This window comes from Juglans regia, chromosome 13, assembly GCF_001411555.2.
Source record: "Juglans regia cultivar Chandler chromosome 13, Walnut 2.0, whole genome shotgun sequence".
Lineage (NCBI taxonomy): Eukaryota > Viridiplantae > Streptophyta > Magnoliopsida > Fagales > Juglandaceae > Juglans > Juglans regia.
In genome coordinates this window covers 30,744,038-30,762,906 of record NC_049913.1, presented here as the reverse complement: position 1 = coordinate 30,762,906, position 18,869 = coordinate 30,744,038, and the positions used below count along the sequence as shown (strand labels likewise).

Sequence of the window (18,869 nt, the reverse complement as noted above, 5' to 3'; positions counted from 1 at the left end):
TGGATCGACTTTTCAGTCCGATTGTTTTTTTGGTGATGTTTTGATCCGAGTCCATTTTTGAATGATTTAATTTTAATTGTTTAAATAACTGATCCAAAACTAAAACCGTACCGATGCATTTTTCAGGAGTATACTAACCAAAACCGCTAATGAATGGGGATAAAACCGGCCAACATAGTTTCGGTTGTTACCATCGATTAATCGATGTTTTCGTCGGATTACACTCTAGACTAACGCATCAAAAAATTTCACAACAGAATCATTACAAAAATGTTAGGAATCCAAAATACCAACTCAAAAAACTCAAAGCAATACTCCTCTAGAATTGAGCCATAACAAAAAATTAGAAAAATTAAAAGAGCCCCCTCAACAAATCTCACAAGATTCACAACAAAATCATTCCAAGAACCCCCTCAATTGAATCGAATATGAGAGAGCTTGAAACGGCGCAAATGGATGGTGGGAGAGAGGGACGGCAACGGAACAAGTTGAACCCCATCAACAAATCTTAAATGGATCAATGGCATCGAACAACGCAGAGGAAGCTGTGAGGGGAATGGGGGGCTCGTGGGGTTAGGGCTTCGGCCCCAACCCAAAACTGCGCCGTTTGGTGTATTAAATTAAACAACGTCGTTTCATATTTTTGTTTTTCAAAACCGTGGGTATAAAATGACGTTGTTTAAATCACTTAATCGAAACGGCATCGTTTTACTTAAGATATAATATATATATATATATATATATATTATATATTAGCCAGTTCGACGGTTTGAACCTGGTTCAGGCCGGGACCAAATCGGCCGATATAATATTAATTCTTGTATTTCTTACTACTAGACGATTGGTTCTTCACAAGTTCCAACCTCCGACGGCCGGTTCCTGTCGGCGACAATTGGTTCCGTCAGTTTCTATACAGCCCTAGTTAGTGATGTGTATTATCAATAATTAATAATCAATACGCTATCTTAAAATTCTTAATTAATCTTTTATATTTTATATCATCTAAGCATAAATAATTAGATTAGAAGAAAAATTGCATAATTACATATAATTAATTAGAAGAAAATCACATAATTACTTTTTTTTCAATTTATATAACTATACATAAAAGTTTGTAAATATCATATAAAAATATTTAAAAATTTGTATCATAAATATGATGGATCCGGTCCGGTATTGGATGAGAAAACCACTCTAATACAGGACCAAAAATCAAATTCTTTTACCATCTTAGATCGAGATCGATCGATTATTTCATCAGTCTGGTCAATTTTTTTGACCGAATTCTTACAGTACTCCCAATCATGCTGAAAAGTTAAAACCTGTTAAAGGAAATGTTTTTAGTTACTTGTGATCGAAAATGAATTTGGTTTTAAAATGTACTTGTTTTGAAAATTTCAGGACCAAAGGGCCCAACACTTTGTTGCCAAGCTGTAAACCACAAAGTAATTATCGTAGCTCCCGTGGCGTGCAAGCCATAGCCTAATAATCCCATTAATGTACCCTATTCTTGCTCACAAATGTGTAACATATGTCAATATATTAAGAAGTGATTTGAATTTAAAGATAGATTAAGATTGTTTATGAATAGTAGAATAAAAATTAAATTATTTATTAAATTTTATGTATAAATTTAAAAAAATTATTTTAAAATTTAAAAAAATTGAATTATTTATTATATTTTGTATAAGAATTTTAAAAAATTATAATAATGAGATAAGATAAGTTAAAATTAATTGAAATATATTTTGAATACAAACGATATAGGTTTGGATTCAGAGATGAGTTGAAATAGTTTGTGAATAGTAGAATAAAAGTTAAATTATTTATTATATTTTGTATGAGAATTTAAAAAAATTATAATGATAAAATGAGATGAATTTTAAATTTAAACTTTAAAAAAATAATAATAAAGAGCGATGAATAGCATGGTTTAGAAAAAATAGTTTGATGAGAAAGTCATTGTCATAATTGTCTCTTAGAACAAGTTGGACGTGAAAATTGAAATGACCTTTAGTACGAATCTCCATCATTCATGTAAAGCAAAATCTCCATTTCGCTAGTGATTTAACTTGACAATCCATTACTAATTTGTCAGTGTTAGGCGACTCAAGTACGGTGATCCTACTCTTATCCTATCCAAGTGAATGTAGCGATAACGTCAGATCATTATTATGAAGTAAAAGTTCAGGCAGCCACATATTGGGAGTAATATATCTTATTCCATATTTTCATTAAATAATTTTTTTTATATTTTTATTTTAGATTTTATATTAAAAAATCTAATATTGTATAATAAAAATATTTAAAATCTATATTATAAATAAGTTTATTATTTTTTCTAAATTTAATTTTAATTTAATTTTGGTGATGCCACATCCTTAACAATAAATAATATATAAAAATTATACAAAATTTTAGAACTATAGGAAAAAAAAATTTGTAGAAACATATTTCTAAATATATTGAAATTTTAAAAAATTTTAAAAAACATATGGGGATTGTAAGTTTTTTTAGGGGATGCCATTTGCTATATTTATAAAGTTATAAATAAAATATAGTTATATTTTGAATTTAAAAAAAAAAATTGGGGGGAGGGAGGAGTCAATATGTGACATGGTCCATTAACCCAACACGAACATGACACGATAAAAACGAGTTTGAGTTTGGCCTTAACGGGTTCAGATCAAAATGGGTTGATCCGTTAAGACACGATTGCCTAACGAGTTACTAACAGGTCAACCCATTATGACTCGTTAAGAAAGTTAAATTTACATTTATACCCTTAGACGTAAGATTGTAACATTAATATTTTATAATGTGTGTTTATCATATTTGTGTAATTGTGTGTTTATCATATTTGGTACTATTTTGATTTTAATGTCGGTATTTTTATTGTTAGGGTTGTAATTTTAGATTTGTAGTTAGTTTTTTATTTTTTATAGATATTGTTTATATTTAATATTTATATAAAATCAGTCAGGTCAAATGGGTTGAAACAGGTCTGTTCAACCCATTAACGTAAACGGGTTGAAACGGGTCGGGTCGTGTCAACCTGTTATCTTAATGGGTCGTGTTAGGGTTTGAAAATTTTGACTTGAAATCATTAACGGGTCGTGTTTGGGTCAATCTATTTCGTGTCAATCCCATTTGCCCCATCCCCGCATGGAAGGGCAGGCTACCCCCCACCACCCACGAGGGGGCGGGGGGCGGGCTGACCCCAGCAAGGCCCTTCATATTTAATATAAAAAAATTTATTTTCAATATTTAGATAAATATATTGTATATAGATATATACAATTTATTAAAAACTTGAAATTCTATTTTTTCGTTAAGTCCCACATTGTTTTAGTATGACTATTTTATTGCCTTGGCCTCCTATATAAAGGTTGGCCTAGGAGGCCAAGGCAATCCAAAATATAACTAATGAATTTATATTCTTTTTGAATGTATAAATTTAAATTTATAATTTAAATTATATTATAATTTGGGTTTAAAAAGAATTTTAGACTCAAAAAAAATTTATAGACCCAATGGATCATTGGGTTAAGTAGGGGGCAATGTGAGGTGCAGATTCAAACCCCCAGTAGCGGGACGAGGGGTAGGATTCGAAATCTTCCCCCCACATGGTGTAGGGCGGGGGGCGGGGAGAGGGTGCCCCCGCACCACATATGGTGCCGGTAGCACCACTAGAGAAAAGCGCAAAAAACAATGCACTTATCCCATGCATGCATGTTTATGCAGTCAAGAAAATATGCAAACTTAGAGCTGCATGTAAACCTAACCCCAAAAAGAATGTTACGTACTAATCTCTTTTTTTTTTTTTTTTTTTCCTTTGTTCCATTCCATTTTCTCACTGATAATTTGATAAACCAAATGACAGCTTTTACCTCCTCCATTTTCTTTATATATTTATACGTTGGGTTTGTGGAATCTCGTAATTTTATTAGTGTGTCAACTCAACTTGATGACCCGATTCGATAAAGATGCTTTATGATTTGTTTTACGGATTTTCAAGGAGGCTTAGGCCCATATTTTGGCACTGTTTGCGATCGGAAAAACGTCAGACAGAAAGTTCACTCGACACTCGCTCAACAAATCGATGAAGTGAAGCTCGAAAAGAGATTTTGCTCAAGGCGCACTCAAGCAAATAACGCAAAAAAAGTGAAAATTAGGATTTCCGTCCTGTGATACTATAAATATATTCTTAAGGAACAGTTTAGTACACCCTAAAGTATTCTAAACAATGCGATTTCGCCTTAAAGTGTATTTTGTGATTCCTTGGCATAATATATAAAAGCCTCTGCAGCTCTATGGACATAGACACATTACAGAACTGCATAAATTTATATCGTGTGATTGATTGTCTGTTTATTTACTTGTATTTGCTTTCACTTGTTTGTCATCTTCATTGGGTGTTCACAACATTATATTCCTATGACTTTCCTCAACTGCCAAGCCTATTTTAAGAACAATATGCTTCCGCCAAATCTACATTCTTTAAATAAAAAACTATATTTATTTAAAAAAGCCATCTGGTATTATTACAGTAATATTAGAATATATCACAGCACTCTGCACTGGGGTGACAGTTCTATATTCACATGGTTGTGTAACCATCCCAATTACTACATAGACGCCATAAAAATAGCAGAAATGGAAAGACAAAACGTGCCACTACTAGAAGAGGCAAAAAAAAACATATTTTCAAGAGCTTTGAATACTTATATAGGTGACAAGTGTTGGTTTCTTTTCAGAAACTGCAGAAGTAATTAATTTAATTATCCTTTTCACCTTTTCCATTTAAGTATGAAACAATTGTGTACTTATATAGGTGACAAGTGTTCGTTTTTTTTTACTTTTTTAAAGAAGCTTTGAATGAATGGCATTAATGGGAATCGGGATGAGATCACTTTGACAAAGCTATGCATGGATTGTAGTTTGTAAATAGAACAAGCAAGGGAAAAGATAGAAATGTAGACAAGCCATGAGAAGGAGAATGAGATACGATATCTAATCTCATTGGTTGGAATAATCCATAACTCCCAATTACTTGAAAGCAACAAGCCAAGATACTTGGTAATAGCCAGCCATATATCGTAGGACCCATCTCCTTTGACAGAGTTCCAATTAAAGCACATTCATCCAAATAAGGGGGAGGGGTGATTAAATATCTTCTTTTTATACATATCGGCTGAAAGAATTTGATCATAAACATGACTTTCCATCACAGCTGAGAAACATAGCAATGGAAGGAAGTGAGTATTTGTACGCTCCGGCAGTGCCAGAAGGAAGATATGAAAACATCACCAGCGTGCAGCAGCCAGTACCCGGCCTAAGTACTCCAAGAAAGCGGAAGAACAAGAACAAGAACAAGGGGAGGTTTAGTGATGAACAAATTAAGTCACTGGAGTCGATCTTTGAATCAGAGACGAGGCTTGAGCCCAGGAAGAAGGTGCAACTTGCAGGAGAGCTTGGGCTGCAGCCACGGCAGGTTGCCATATGGTTTCAGAACAGAAGGGCTAGATGGAAGTCCAAACAGATAGAGCAAGAATACAGAACACTCAGAGATAATTATGAAAATTTAGCATCCCAGTTTGAGTCCTTAAAGAAGGAGAAGCAATCCTTGCTCATACAGGTACATATTGTTCTCAGACTTCCAAATAATATTCAACAGAATATATTCCTCTACAACTTATAACAAGTCATAACCATGAGATCATGTATTTTCCTTTCAAACAGTTACAGAAACTAGGTGACTTGCTGGGCAAAACTGATGATGGGAATGGGGACAGCAAGGGTATGGAAGGAAATAACACAGTCGGTAGATCAGATAATGTAAGTAATGACATTGAGACTAAAGAAAGGCCTAGTTGCGCAGATGAGGATTATAAGAATGATCTTGGGAGCTTTGGGGAGGAAGGACATGGATTCTTGAACGTGTCCGAACAACATGGTCCCTTAGCATCACTTGAAAAATGGTACAGCGCCTATGATTCAGGTGGTCTGCTTGATAACTCATATATATTGTAGCAGTTAATACTCATGTCTAAATTCTAGGACATGAAAAATCATGCACCTCGCTTACAGAAGCTGGATGTTCGTTTGTTAACTGAAGCCTTATGTTGGCTGGGCGGTCAAAAGGACAGAGGGAATGAGAATTGGAAATCTGGCTCGCACTGATTTGGCCAGGAAGATCAAAGCTAACCCACCTACAGAAGGAAGAGAAGCGAAGGCAGCAAAGGAGAACTAATCACTTAATTAATTAAGAGCGTCGCTCAGATCAGATATGTATGGCTGCGCGTGTGTGCATGTGTTTGTGAGAATCTGACAAACATGCATGAATGAATCAATGTAGGGAGGATTTGAGATCTTTCTTGAAATGATATAGCAGATCTAATTGTGTTTGATTATGTAAATTTTTGCTTAATTTCAACTAAATTTTGTAGATTGTGGAGTACACTTTCAAAATAAGATCAAGATGCAAGATAAATATTAAACAAAAATTCTATGTAGAGTTATTTTTACGTACTCTCTGCACTCTACATGTTATTTTATTTTTTTAATATAAAATAATTATTTTAATCGATCCATTAAAAATGTACCCAAAATCATTTTCATTTCTATGGAAAACCATTATTGAAACTTCATATTCAATGGGGTATAAAGATACTTTATTGTGCTCTACAATTTAAAGGGTGCTCACAGTCACAGCTACTTTTTTTTTTTTTTTTCTTCCTTCCAGAACATCACATCCCAGAAAGTTGGTATCAAAATCCAATACTTAAGTTTTAAGTCACTAAACCAAGATCCGTTTCATATTAAGATGAATTAAAATTAAAATTAAAATTAAAATAAAATATTATTATAATATATTTTTTTTAATATTATTTTTATTTTAAAATTAAAAAAATTAAATTATTTATTTATTTTATATAAAAAATTATAATAATGAAATGAAATGAATCGAATTTCAAAAATAAACTAAATATATATATTTTTTCAGTGTAGGGCAGAACCGAAATTCACTTCCCTCGATCTCAGACTAGATCATGTCCTCGAAGAGTATTATGCTGTACTAGCCACCGACTGACTCACTGATGGGAAATTTATGATGAAAAACTTTAGCATATTATTCGCATAATGATAAACTATTGCAAATACCTCATAACCCATCACATGAAAAATCAATCAAACAGATCAAAGACAACTTCTTGGATCGTTTATAGTGACAAAACTCCATCAGGGCCATCACGATCAATGAAAGTCTACAAACCTTTCTGCTCTTAAACTTCCATAAAATCACGAGGTGGTAGGCGCTAGCAGTCGCAGCAAATAAAGGTATTGTTAATTTAATACAGTTAGCAGAAAAGGGTTAATATAAGACAGTTTGGCCGAGTGGTCTAAGGCGCCAGATTTAGGCTCTGGTCCGAAAGGGCGTGGGTTCAAATCCCACAGCTGTCAGTTTTTGAAGCTTTGACTGTTTGTTATGTTTTCTGAGCAAGCGGAAACAAAATTTATTAGAGCATAGTTATATGTATTTATAAGATTTATTTTATTAATTTATTTTCAAAAACTCTATACGTAGTTATTTTTGCGTGCATACTCTTTACGTATTCTATTAATATGATTAGATGTCTCATGTTTTTTAATCAATTACATTAGTAAAATGTGAAAAGAGTACGCAAAAGTGATTGTATGTAGTAGAATTCTTTTTTTTTTAATTTTATAATTTTATAATTTTCAACATATCACAATCGATACGTGGACAAGTAAATTTTTTGTAAGTTTTTATTAATTAAGTACATCTAGCATTTTCTAATTTATTATATTGAATTTTCAAATTAATATCTTATAAATAAAAACTAAATAGTTATTATATTTTAAAACATGTGTGTAGAGTAAACCATTATTATCACTTAATTAGTAAGATTTAATTTTTAAAATTTAAATTTTAAAATTTATATTTCAAATCAAATTATGTCATATAAACACTTTACAAAATGTATTCAGCTTACAAATAGAGTTTTTCAAAATTAAAAAATGTAAGGTATAGTTTCAGAAATTATTTGAATAGTTCTAGAATATTAAGTATCGCTCATTCGTTTTTTAAAAATTGAACAAATTTGAGACCCACATTAAAAAGAAAGATTTTTCATATGGATCCTACTATTTTTCAAATGCGAAGTTTGAACCCACTCGGTATATATTTACTCATATAACTCCAACAGTAGATGTGGCACATACCATTAATTAAGAAACAATGATATGAATGTCATTCCATTACATTAATAATAAAGTTGTAAAAATAATTATATCTCTAATCACATTAGAAACGACTATTTATGAGGCATGTGACTAAAGATTATGGACAATGCTTTTTGGATCATATAAGACAAGAAAAATCTACTGTAGGAGACAAAAATATGACATTCATATCATAAATTAGAAAAAGCTTTTGTTAGCATTATATATTATTAGCTCAATTGAAATGAGATTGTGAATGTCATTTTTCATGTTAAAATCAGCCTCATCGACCATTTGATCCCCACGATCTGTGGTTAGCTAGTCTTGACGGTTTGGGCCTCTATTTTTCAGCTGGGGTTGATTTCGGTTCTAAATGCTTGGGCTTATTTTTCGGCTGAGTTTATTTTTATTTTATTTGATTTTCATTAGGCTAAGTTTAGAGGTAAAAATACTCTCAATTCATCTCATCTTATCATTATAATTTTTTTAAATTTCTATACAAAATATAATAAATAATTCAATTTTTTCAAATCTCAAAATAATAATAATATTAAAAAATAATATTCTAACAATATTTTATTCAACTCATATAAAATAATCTCATCTCATCTCACTATTCAAACGAGTCCATAAGAAATGATTTTTTATTATGGAAGCTTTGCTTTTTACTAGTATCATCTTACAAAAAAGAAATGTGTGAATATGAGTAAAGTTTCAAATCATCATTATTTATTCTAAAAGTTTCGAAAAAATAATTAATTTAATCATTTATTTGTGACGGGTTAGAACTTGTGACGGCTAAAGATTTTTTTCTGCAATCGCCTCATCATCAAAGAAATTTTGCCAATAATAATTATTTACGGTGAGATATGCATTCATTAGCGACGAGATTGTTTGGTCACAACTAGCTTATAGTAGGGACAACTTCTTTATTAGTAGAAAATGAGATATGTGGTCATTTGTAAGGATGAGAATCACGTTTAAGCCAACCTTTTTTCATTGCAAATGTTCATTCAATTATTTACGACCCCAAAAGTCATATTTTTGTGAATAGAAGACTCATGTTAATGACGATTTTGTAAACCCTAGAATTATCTTCATCTCACTCTCTCGATCGGCTTTCTCAAACAATCTGCTTCTCGCCACCTCCGGCCATTCCCGTTCTCAACTAATCTAACCCATAACATGAAGTTTAAGATGACTCCACTCAAGTACCAAGTGTCGGCCTAGAGGAGTCCACAATTCCCATGATATATCCCGTGATATGTTTAAGGTTGTTGTTAGTAATTTTAAACACAACATCTAGATGTCTTTGTGTAATAATCCACTTATTAATATTGTGGTCTTGCTCTATAACTCCACCTACTTGGAAATGTGGTCGGGACCAGCAAAGTGCACACAATTTGATCGCCTTAAAAAATATGGCAAAATTCCTTTGGATAATAAGGATGGACAAAGAGGAGTATCGTGATAATGCGACGGTCTTTATAACATGAATGAAATGGATTGTCAGACTATACGTAGACACGAGGCATGCAAGCTAAGCTAATGTAGATAATAATAATAATAATAATTAAAAAAAAAGGATAAGGATGAGCTAATGGATCGTGTTCGGGTACACTTTGTAGAAATTCAATAACAATTATTTGCACATTCATTTTCAAACTTTATACACATTAACAGCTTTGATTAGGCTGATTTTGTCTTGAATTGGAATAAAAGCAATTACCAAGCAACAGTGTCACTTTCTCAAAATTATAATGATTTTCACTACCTACTACATTGCAAGTATCTAGAGCATGAAACGCATGAAAAGGTTGTTTCTGGTGGGACAAACTTGGGGAAGAAACTCGTTTGGGAATGTTTATTTGAGAGATGGGCTAGTGAAGACTTCAAGGTAACAACTTTGGCACATTTGATGGAGTTTATTTTTAGGTTTAATTAGTAATGATATATATCAATTAAGTGTTTTATCCTTTCCTACAAAAAATAATATTCAACTATTGCACTTTAAATTCTAGAACCTGTCAAAGAGGAACAAAAATAATAAGCAAAACCAATGGACCACTCACACGTGTGACAGGAAGTCTTTTGTTGGACTTATGGAGGAAAAGGTAAATGCTACAAATTAAACAAAAGACTAGGTTTAATTTTTTAATCATTAAATAGAATGCCTAACAAGGTTTTTTTAAATTTATTGAACCAGGAGAAAGCCCTAAATTTGGTTTCTTTTTATAGAGATGTGCATTGGTCTAGAAAGAATGTGAGATTTATTATTAAAATAACTTAGCACAATTACGTGAGCAAAATCAACAATACACTTTTGAAATTATATTGAACACCGTGGTGCATGTCTAATACTGAAATGTTTGATATAATGTAGAATATGATGGTTGAGAAGTTTAATGAGTGACAACCAGAAGTAAACATGAATGATGTAGTAAATGATGTGTTCAAGGAGATTTTAGGACATCGATTAGGCTATGACAGAGGTTTAGGTCACTTAGTTATATATGAACTATCTCTATCATTAATATTGTCCAATAGGGATTTTCAATGTGCTAACGAAGAGAATGAGAAAAACAAGAATGATGCAGAGTGCTTAAAGTGTCAACTTGAGGTATTCAAGAGTGATGTCTTTGCTCTGTGGGCCTATTTTGAAGAATGTGAGAAGCAGCTCAATACCTACGTGACAAAATTGGAGTCCTAGAGGGAGTCTCATAAAGAGACTCTAGGAGATGTCTAGGCATCTTTTTCCTATATATACTGGTAGCAAATTTTTGAGCTTTTGATGAATTTTGATAAGTTCGTAAAAGTATGTATCCTTTTGTTGAGCATGGTGGAACCTATTGTTGGGATTTGGATGGAAGTGAAAATAGGCAAGACAATACGAAATTAAGGCTCAACTAGTTTATACACTACCTATGTTTGAACATGCTTATAATGAAAAATGTGCATGGAAATTGAAGTGTAATTATGTAGATATCAACACTATAGTGTTGAGTCATTAATGAGGATAATGGATCTATTGTATTTCTGTTTAGACTTAGAAATTACACTGCACTAACAATAAAATTGGATAGTAATTGTTGTCACATGCCCAATAGATTGTGGCTAATAATACCTTTTACATGAAGACCTCATAATAAGTGGTTCAAATAACATTGGTTCATGCGCCTGAAGAATTTTATAGACTAAAATTGCAACGTGGGAAAAGTGAATATGTGGCAACACTGTTTGTCACAAAAAAAAAATCATTTTCGACAGCATATGTGCGTGGCAAGTAATTAATTTCAATTCAGGCAAAAAAAAAGACTATTTTCGATGAAGTAGTTGGTTAGAAATACTTTTTTTGTTACTATATATAGTATATATTCACACGGGTAATGAGTATTCTATATACTATACCCAGGAAGATTTTTTCTGGTAAGGTTCCGACGCAATAAAAAGCTTTTACAAACGACGTATTACTGTCACAAATGTAATTTTTCGACAATATTATTAGCAATAATAAACTTTTCTCATGAAAGATCGCAATGGTGTGACGTGTTTCCTAAGACCAAGTGCTGCCGCAATCAGTAGTATTTTAGACAAAGATGAGAACCGTGGATAGTAATACTTTTTGTTGCCAATTATTTCCGGGGAGCCAACTGTTAAAATTCATTTTCAACAAGTTTATAGACTAATTGCAGCAACATCAATAGCAGGAAAAAGACATAATTGATGTAGTGAATTGGCATTTGTATTTATCATTATCATTGGGTGTAGGGTTATAAATGAACCAATCTGTTCAATAACCCACTCGATACTCGTTCAGTTAAACTCGAATTGAAATCGACTCGTGAGATAAAAAAAACTCATTGATTAGTAAATAACACATATCCAATTAAACTTAACTCGACTTGGTTAAGGGTCTAAGGCTCATTTATACTTGACTCAATTAAAGCTCATTCATACATCAGTAAATGTGTTTATATATATATATATATTAGTTAATAATATAAGCATCACACCTTTTTTAATTAAATATATAGTATGTAACCTAATTAGTTATGCCTAGTCACTTATGTTTATATATTGAATTTACTTCGTAGTTTTATTTTGTAATTTATACAATAATTAGTTCGTAAGATTTAATAATTTTTCATATATTAGTATATAGAAACTATATATGAAATGTTGATGCATATTATTATATTATGCATACTATTTATGCAGACATATAATATATGATTATTATGGATAAGTATCAACTAGTTATATATTAATTATTTATAGATTTTTGCAATTTTCAAATTCAATATAGGATCTACTTGTTACTTGTAAAACTTTCATTAAATTTATATTTTTTTTGTTTTACAATTTTTCTAATTTTAAATTTGGGCTCGAGCTTTTTGATCTCGACTTGATTACAGTCCTAATTGAGTGATTGTTCTTTGAAATAGTTTATTGTTTGTTATTGAACTAACCTATAGGATTAACTTGGACTAAAATTCTTTACTTTTGATATAATCGACGGTGCATGCAACAACTATATATTTTTTGTTTGCCTTGAGTTTCCAATTTTATAGAAAGCTTTTACGGATGTAACTATCCTTAACTGCTTGAAGATGAAGTCAAAGACTCCATTGTGAATTGCCTCATTATAAGATGAAAATTTAGAGACACCTCTTCTATGTAATATTTCAAAGTAATTATCACTACAAGGTTTAACACTTTTACCGGCGATTGCTCATCGCTGGCTATACACGAGAAATCGTTGGCAAATATATACCCCAGCGATTTTTAAGTCGCTGGAATATCGCCGGTATTAACGCCCCACTTTACATCTACTGCCACGGAAACCAAAACTCGCCGGGATATAAAAATATCCCGGCGATTTTTTTTTTCGCCGCTGATACAAAACTAATCGCTGCTAATTCCATATAGGATTCTGTCATTAAACGCTGCGATAGATTACTAGCAGCGTTTTATTTTCTCCGCTAGAAATAAAAATATCGCTGCTATATATATTTGCCAGCCACTCCACAAAATCGCCGTAATAAAAAAATCGCCGTATAGTTGCATATAGCAGCGAACAATTATCGCTGCTTTTTATTAATAAGTAGCGATTTTTTTATCGCTGCTATATGCCTCATTATATATAGCGGCGAACTCTATATCGCTGCTAGATATATATCCGCGGCGAGGTTTCACTCGCTGCCAGTTGGTTTTCAAATCGTTAATTATATGGCCGCGATTTAAAATGTCGCCGCTATATAATTAGCGCAGCGAGTTAGATAATCGCCGGAATGTACGTTCTGCTATATAAAGATATTTGCGGCGAATATTTAATCGCCGCAATTGAATATTAATAGCGATTTCTACATCGCTGGTTTAGGAGAATTTTAGTTTCATTTTATAGCGGCAATATAAAAATCGCCGCCATAAGCTCTTAATTCGCCGCTAGAAATCAATTCGTGTTTAAATTTCCTGGGCGTTATTTTCTTTCTTGGCCTGGTTTTTAGTTGTTTCTAAATGCACCATTCATAATCCAAACTCATTCATTCAAGTTGCTAATCAATATATCATGCAAAATAAATACATAAAGTTCCATCCAAGCCCATCAACAAAATCCAAACTCATATGTATTACAATGGGGTGGTGTATTAATGTATTCTCATATACAAACTGAGCTTTTATCCTTAATAATAAATAAGCATCACAATCATCCAAATGATTAGTACCAAATCATTGGTTGCAGGAAGAATTACACTTGATCAAAAGGATTAGTTCCCTTAGTCTTCTTTTGAGTTGCTGAAGTTACTTCAGATGAAGCACTGGATGACGTATCACCGCTGGAGCTAACTCCATTCCTAAAGCTCTTTGATGCTAGTGCAGGGTTTCTTTGTGGATCGTTAGCTGCATGCACCTAATTATTAGTATACATTATAACTGAGCACATCAATTCATCTCAGGAGTTACAATTAAGAAATTAATAAGATATTCACGAGTATCTAAATTCGACTATATTAATAAAGTGAAAATTCAATCTAATGCTTTAAGACGTAAATCTTAACAGCTAATTTATTAAACCATATCCCTCTTCTTGCCAAAACAATATGGCCTACTTCCATCATCATCATAGTTTATTTTATAAGCAACAAATGCTTTATTCTATAATAATCTACTCCCATTAAATTCTTAGACATTTCTCAAACATTATATAAGGCTTTAATTCCTGCAATATCATCTGCATGCAAGCCTTTAGTCACTCCTTGAGAGATACTGGGTTCCATGATTGCTCCTTGAACTGAGCTATGCCCGAGTCCAAGAAGGTGCCCAATTTCATGCAAAGCAACTGTCTCCATACTTTAATTTTTTTATTTAGTGATTAAGTAAATTTTTTTTAATTTACTCTTGATTTTTTTTTAAAAATATTTAAAGATATAAAAAAATATATGAAAAAAAAAATTAAAAGCATTTAACCTTCTCGATAGAATTTGTCGGTGGTGTTAGCACGACTCTTATATATATATATATATATATATATATATTCAATCCATCAAGAAATCTGAAAATGCAACAATGCAACAGCCTAATTTTAATTTGCAACATTGATCAGCAGCTTAATTAATTGCTTCATTTCAATTATCTTAATTAGTAGTACTCATGGCTTCTAATTAAGATTTGTTTCCCTCTTCAGAAGTCAAATGATCACAAAAACTGTTATAACATTTAATTAATCACATGCGAAATGCGACTTATTCATGTATGTATACTGGAGATATATAGAAGGAATTAGGACAACAAAAATCCAAAGAATTTAGAATGACGATCGAGGAGGCTTATATTAGATAGAGGATGCAATATATAATATATATATATATACACTACTTGTCAAAGAAACTTGTTATAACAAACTTTTATTCCTTTTTAGTCATTACCTGCTATATCATATGCCTATAGAAGATTTCTAAGGCATTATGTAATCGTTGCATTCAATGAAATGAATATTTGGAAAACATTGTATCCCTTCCTATTATTACTCTAATACTATAAATACCTCTGAAATGTATATGACCTAAGATGAAAACATACCTCAAATAGTCTGTGGACTTCAAGCCCCTTTGACAACGAATGGGAAGAGTAACACAGCAATATCATCATTATATTGCTGTGAAATATTCTGCACGTAGACTTCCTCAGTAATTGGAACTCCTCCATTAAAACCAATCTGTACACCACCACAATTTCTGTCAATCCTACATAACTATTGTTCATATATATATATATATATATATATATATATATATGAACAATTCATACAAATTATGAGCTTCCCTTGGCTAAGCAACAAGTAAGCTGCCATAAATCCATTTCATCATGGTGGATTTGATTGCTTTTTCCTCACATATTTTAAGTTAATATATACAGTGTTTGTCATAATTCATTAGCCAAGGGAAGGCTTATTTCTGGGTGTGGAAGAACGTGATCTAAAGAAATGTAGAGACATGGGCTAATAGAATTATGAATCAGAAATCTGAGTTTATGGGTATTTTATTTTATATTTTTGCTGATAAGGTAGGTAGTGAAAGAAATTCCACCTCTTGAAGCATTTCACGGAAGGCATGGTAATGGAGTGGATCTGAATCACATTAAGTTCCATCCACATCAAATATAACTCTTTGAAGAGGGGCAAGTGCAGCAAGAGAACTTTTGCAGCTGGTTCCATGACAAAATTAAGGCAATGAGACAAAGTAATGCAACCAAGTGAGCCATAAATAAGATGTGGTGCTTTAAAGTTTCAGAGAATATTTGAAAGTGCAGCACATCAAGAGGTCAGTCAATTCATCCCTAAACTGCTCTGCAAGAAACTTAATGTATTAAAGGCTCCTTCTCAAAGGCCCGACCTACAAAACCTATCAAAGCTCCTCATCTCATGGTTGATATAGAAGCCAAGAGATCATGATGAGTTGGGACACTTTATTCAACCAATTATAAAATGACATTAGCTTAAAGACTGGGGGCATCTCTCTTTAATTATCTGAAATACACTTGCAGGAAACTTCTTACTAAGAACTGAGTGAAGGATTGAGTTTTGATGTATCAAAAGAGAAAGACAAGCGTTAATCGACAGAATTCAAGCGACCGGATGCCGTGAACAGAATAGGGAAGCAAAGAGTACTATAGATTTGAACAATAAAGCTTTTTTCCCATGATTTTCAACAAATCTAAGTTTTCGACAGTAGTGGAATTTATGTTAAAGAAAACATAAAACGTAGTGGCTATTAAATATAAAGGAATAAATATAAATGAAATATGCATTGCAAAAATAAATCTAACCTCTCGACAGTACCAAAATTTAGTCATTACCTGCTATATCATATGCCTATAGCAGATTTCTAAGGCATTATGTAATCGTTGCATTCAATCAAATGAATATTTGGAAAACATTGTATCCCTTCCTATTATTACGTACGTAGCCTCACACATACACACACACTTATATATTAAGTACTATGTGAGTGTATATGGATATAGAAAAGACCATATTATAGACATGCATGTTCAAGTCGACCAAATATTGAAGTGGATCAAGAGATCAGAAGTACTACATACAATAATTTGGAATATCGCCGGTATTAACGCCCCACTTTACATCTACTGCCACGGAAACCAAAACTCGCCGGGATATAAAAATATCCCGGCGATTTTTTTTTCGCCGCTGATACAAAACTAATCGCTGCTAATTCCATATAGGATTCTGTCATTAAACGCTGCGATAGATTACTAGCAGCGTTTTATTTTCTCCGCTAGAAATAAAAATATCGCTGCTATATATATTTGCCAGCCACTCCACAAAATCGCCGTAATAAAAAAATCGCCGTATAGTTGCATATAGCAGCGAACAATTATCGCTGCTTTTTATTAATAAGTAGCGATTTTTTTATCGCTGCTATATGCCTCATTATATATAGCGGCGAACTCTATATCGCTGCTAGATATATATCCGCGGCGAGGTTTCACTCGCTGCCAGTTGGTTTTCAAATCGTTAATTATATGGCCGCGATTTAAAATGTCGCCGCTATATAATTAGCGCAGCGAGTTTAGATAATCGCCGGAATGTACGTTCTGCTATATAAAGATATTTGCGGCGAATATTTAATCGCCGGAATTGAATATTAATAGCGATTTCTACATCGCTGGTTTAGGAGAATTTTAGTTTCATTTTATGGCGGCAATATAAAAATCGCCGCCATAAGCTCTTAATTCGCCGCTAGAAATCAATTCGTGTTTAAATTTCCTGGGCGTTATTTTCTTTCTTGGCCTGGTTTTTAGTTGTTTCTAAATGCACCATTCATAATCCAAACTCATTCATTCAAGTTGCTAATCAATATATCATGCAAAATAAATACATAAAGTTCCATCCAAGCCCATCAACAAAATCCAAACTCATATGTATTACAATGGGGTGGTGTATTAATGTATTCTCATATACAAACTGAGCTTTTATCCTTAATAATAAATAAGCATCACAATCATCCAAATGATTAGTACCAAATCATTGGTTGCAGGAAGAATTACACTTGATCAAAAGGATTAGTTCCCTTAGTCTTCTTTTGAGTTGCTGAAGTTACTTCAGATGAAGCACTGGATGACGTATCACCGCTGGAGCTAACTCCATTCCTAAAGCTCTTTGATGCTAGTGCAGGGTTTCTTTGTGGATCGTTAGCTGCATGCACCTAATTATTAGTATACATTATAACTGAGCACATCAATTCATCTCAGGAGTTACAATTGCCCAAATTAATAAGATATTCACGATTATCTAAATTCGACTATATTAATAAAGTGAAAATTCAATCTAATGCTTTAAGACGTAAATCTTAACAGCTAATTTATTAAACCATATCCCTCTTCTTGCCAAAACAATATGGCCTACTTCCATCATCATCATAGTTTATTTTATAAGCAACAAATGCTTTATTCTATAATAATCTACTCCCATTAAATTCTTAGACATTTCTCAAACATTATATAAGGCTTTAATTCCTGCAATATCATCTGCATGCAAGCCTTTAGTCACTCCTTGAGAGATACTGGGTTCCATGATTGCTCCTTGAACTGAGCTATGCCCGAGTCCAAGAAGGTGCCCAATTTCATGCAAAGCAACTGTCTCCATACTTTAATTTTTTTATTTAGTGATTAAGTAAATTTTTTTTAATTTACTCTTGATTTTTTTTTAAAAATATTTAAAGATATAAAAAAATATATGAAAAAAAAAATTAAAAGCATTTAACCTTCTCGATAGAATTTGTCGGTGGTGTTAGCACGACTCTATATATATATATATATATATTCAATCCATCAAGAAATCTGAAAATGCAACAATGCAACAGCCTAATTTTAATTTGCAACATTGATCAGCAGCTTAATTAATTGCTTCATTTCAATTATCTTAATTAGTAGTACTCATGGCTTCTAATTAAGATTTGTTTCCCTCTTCAGAAGTCAAATGATCACAAAAACTGTTATAACATTTAATTAATCACATGCGAAATGCGACTTATTCATGTATGTATACTGGAGATATATAGAAGGAATTAGGACAACAAAAATCCAAAGAATTTAGAATGACG

The 18,869-nt window shown here is 32.3% G+C and overlaps 1 protein-coding gene and 1 non-coding gene across 2 annotated transcripts; both read left to right on the top strand.

Moving 5' to 3' along the window:
• Nucleotides 1-5,127: 5,127 nt before the first annotated feature.
• On the top strand, nt 5,128-6,436 carry LOC108992268 (homeobox-leucine zipper protein ATHB-12-like). The gene is made up of 2 exons (XM_018966775.2): nt 5,128-5,638; nt 5,743-6,436. Exons 1-2 carry the CDS (start codon nt 5,249-5,251, stop codon nt 6,031-6,033), a joined length of 681 nt encoding a protein of 226 aa, XP_018822320.1. The 5' UTR covers nt 5,128-5,248; the 3' UTR covers nt 6,034-6,436.
• A 948-nt stretch (nt 6,437-7,384) lies between these two features.
• TRNAL-UAG lies at nt 7,385-7,464 on the top strand. Its single transcript has one exon. It is a non-coding gene; the product is annotated as a tRNA-Leu (tRNA).
• The last annotated feature ends 11,405 nt before the right edge of the window (nt 7,465-18,869 follow it).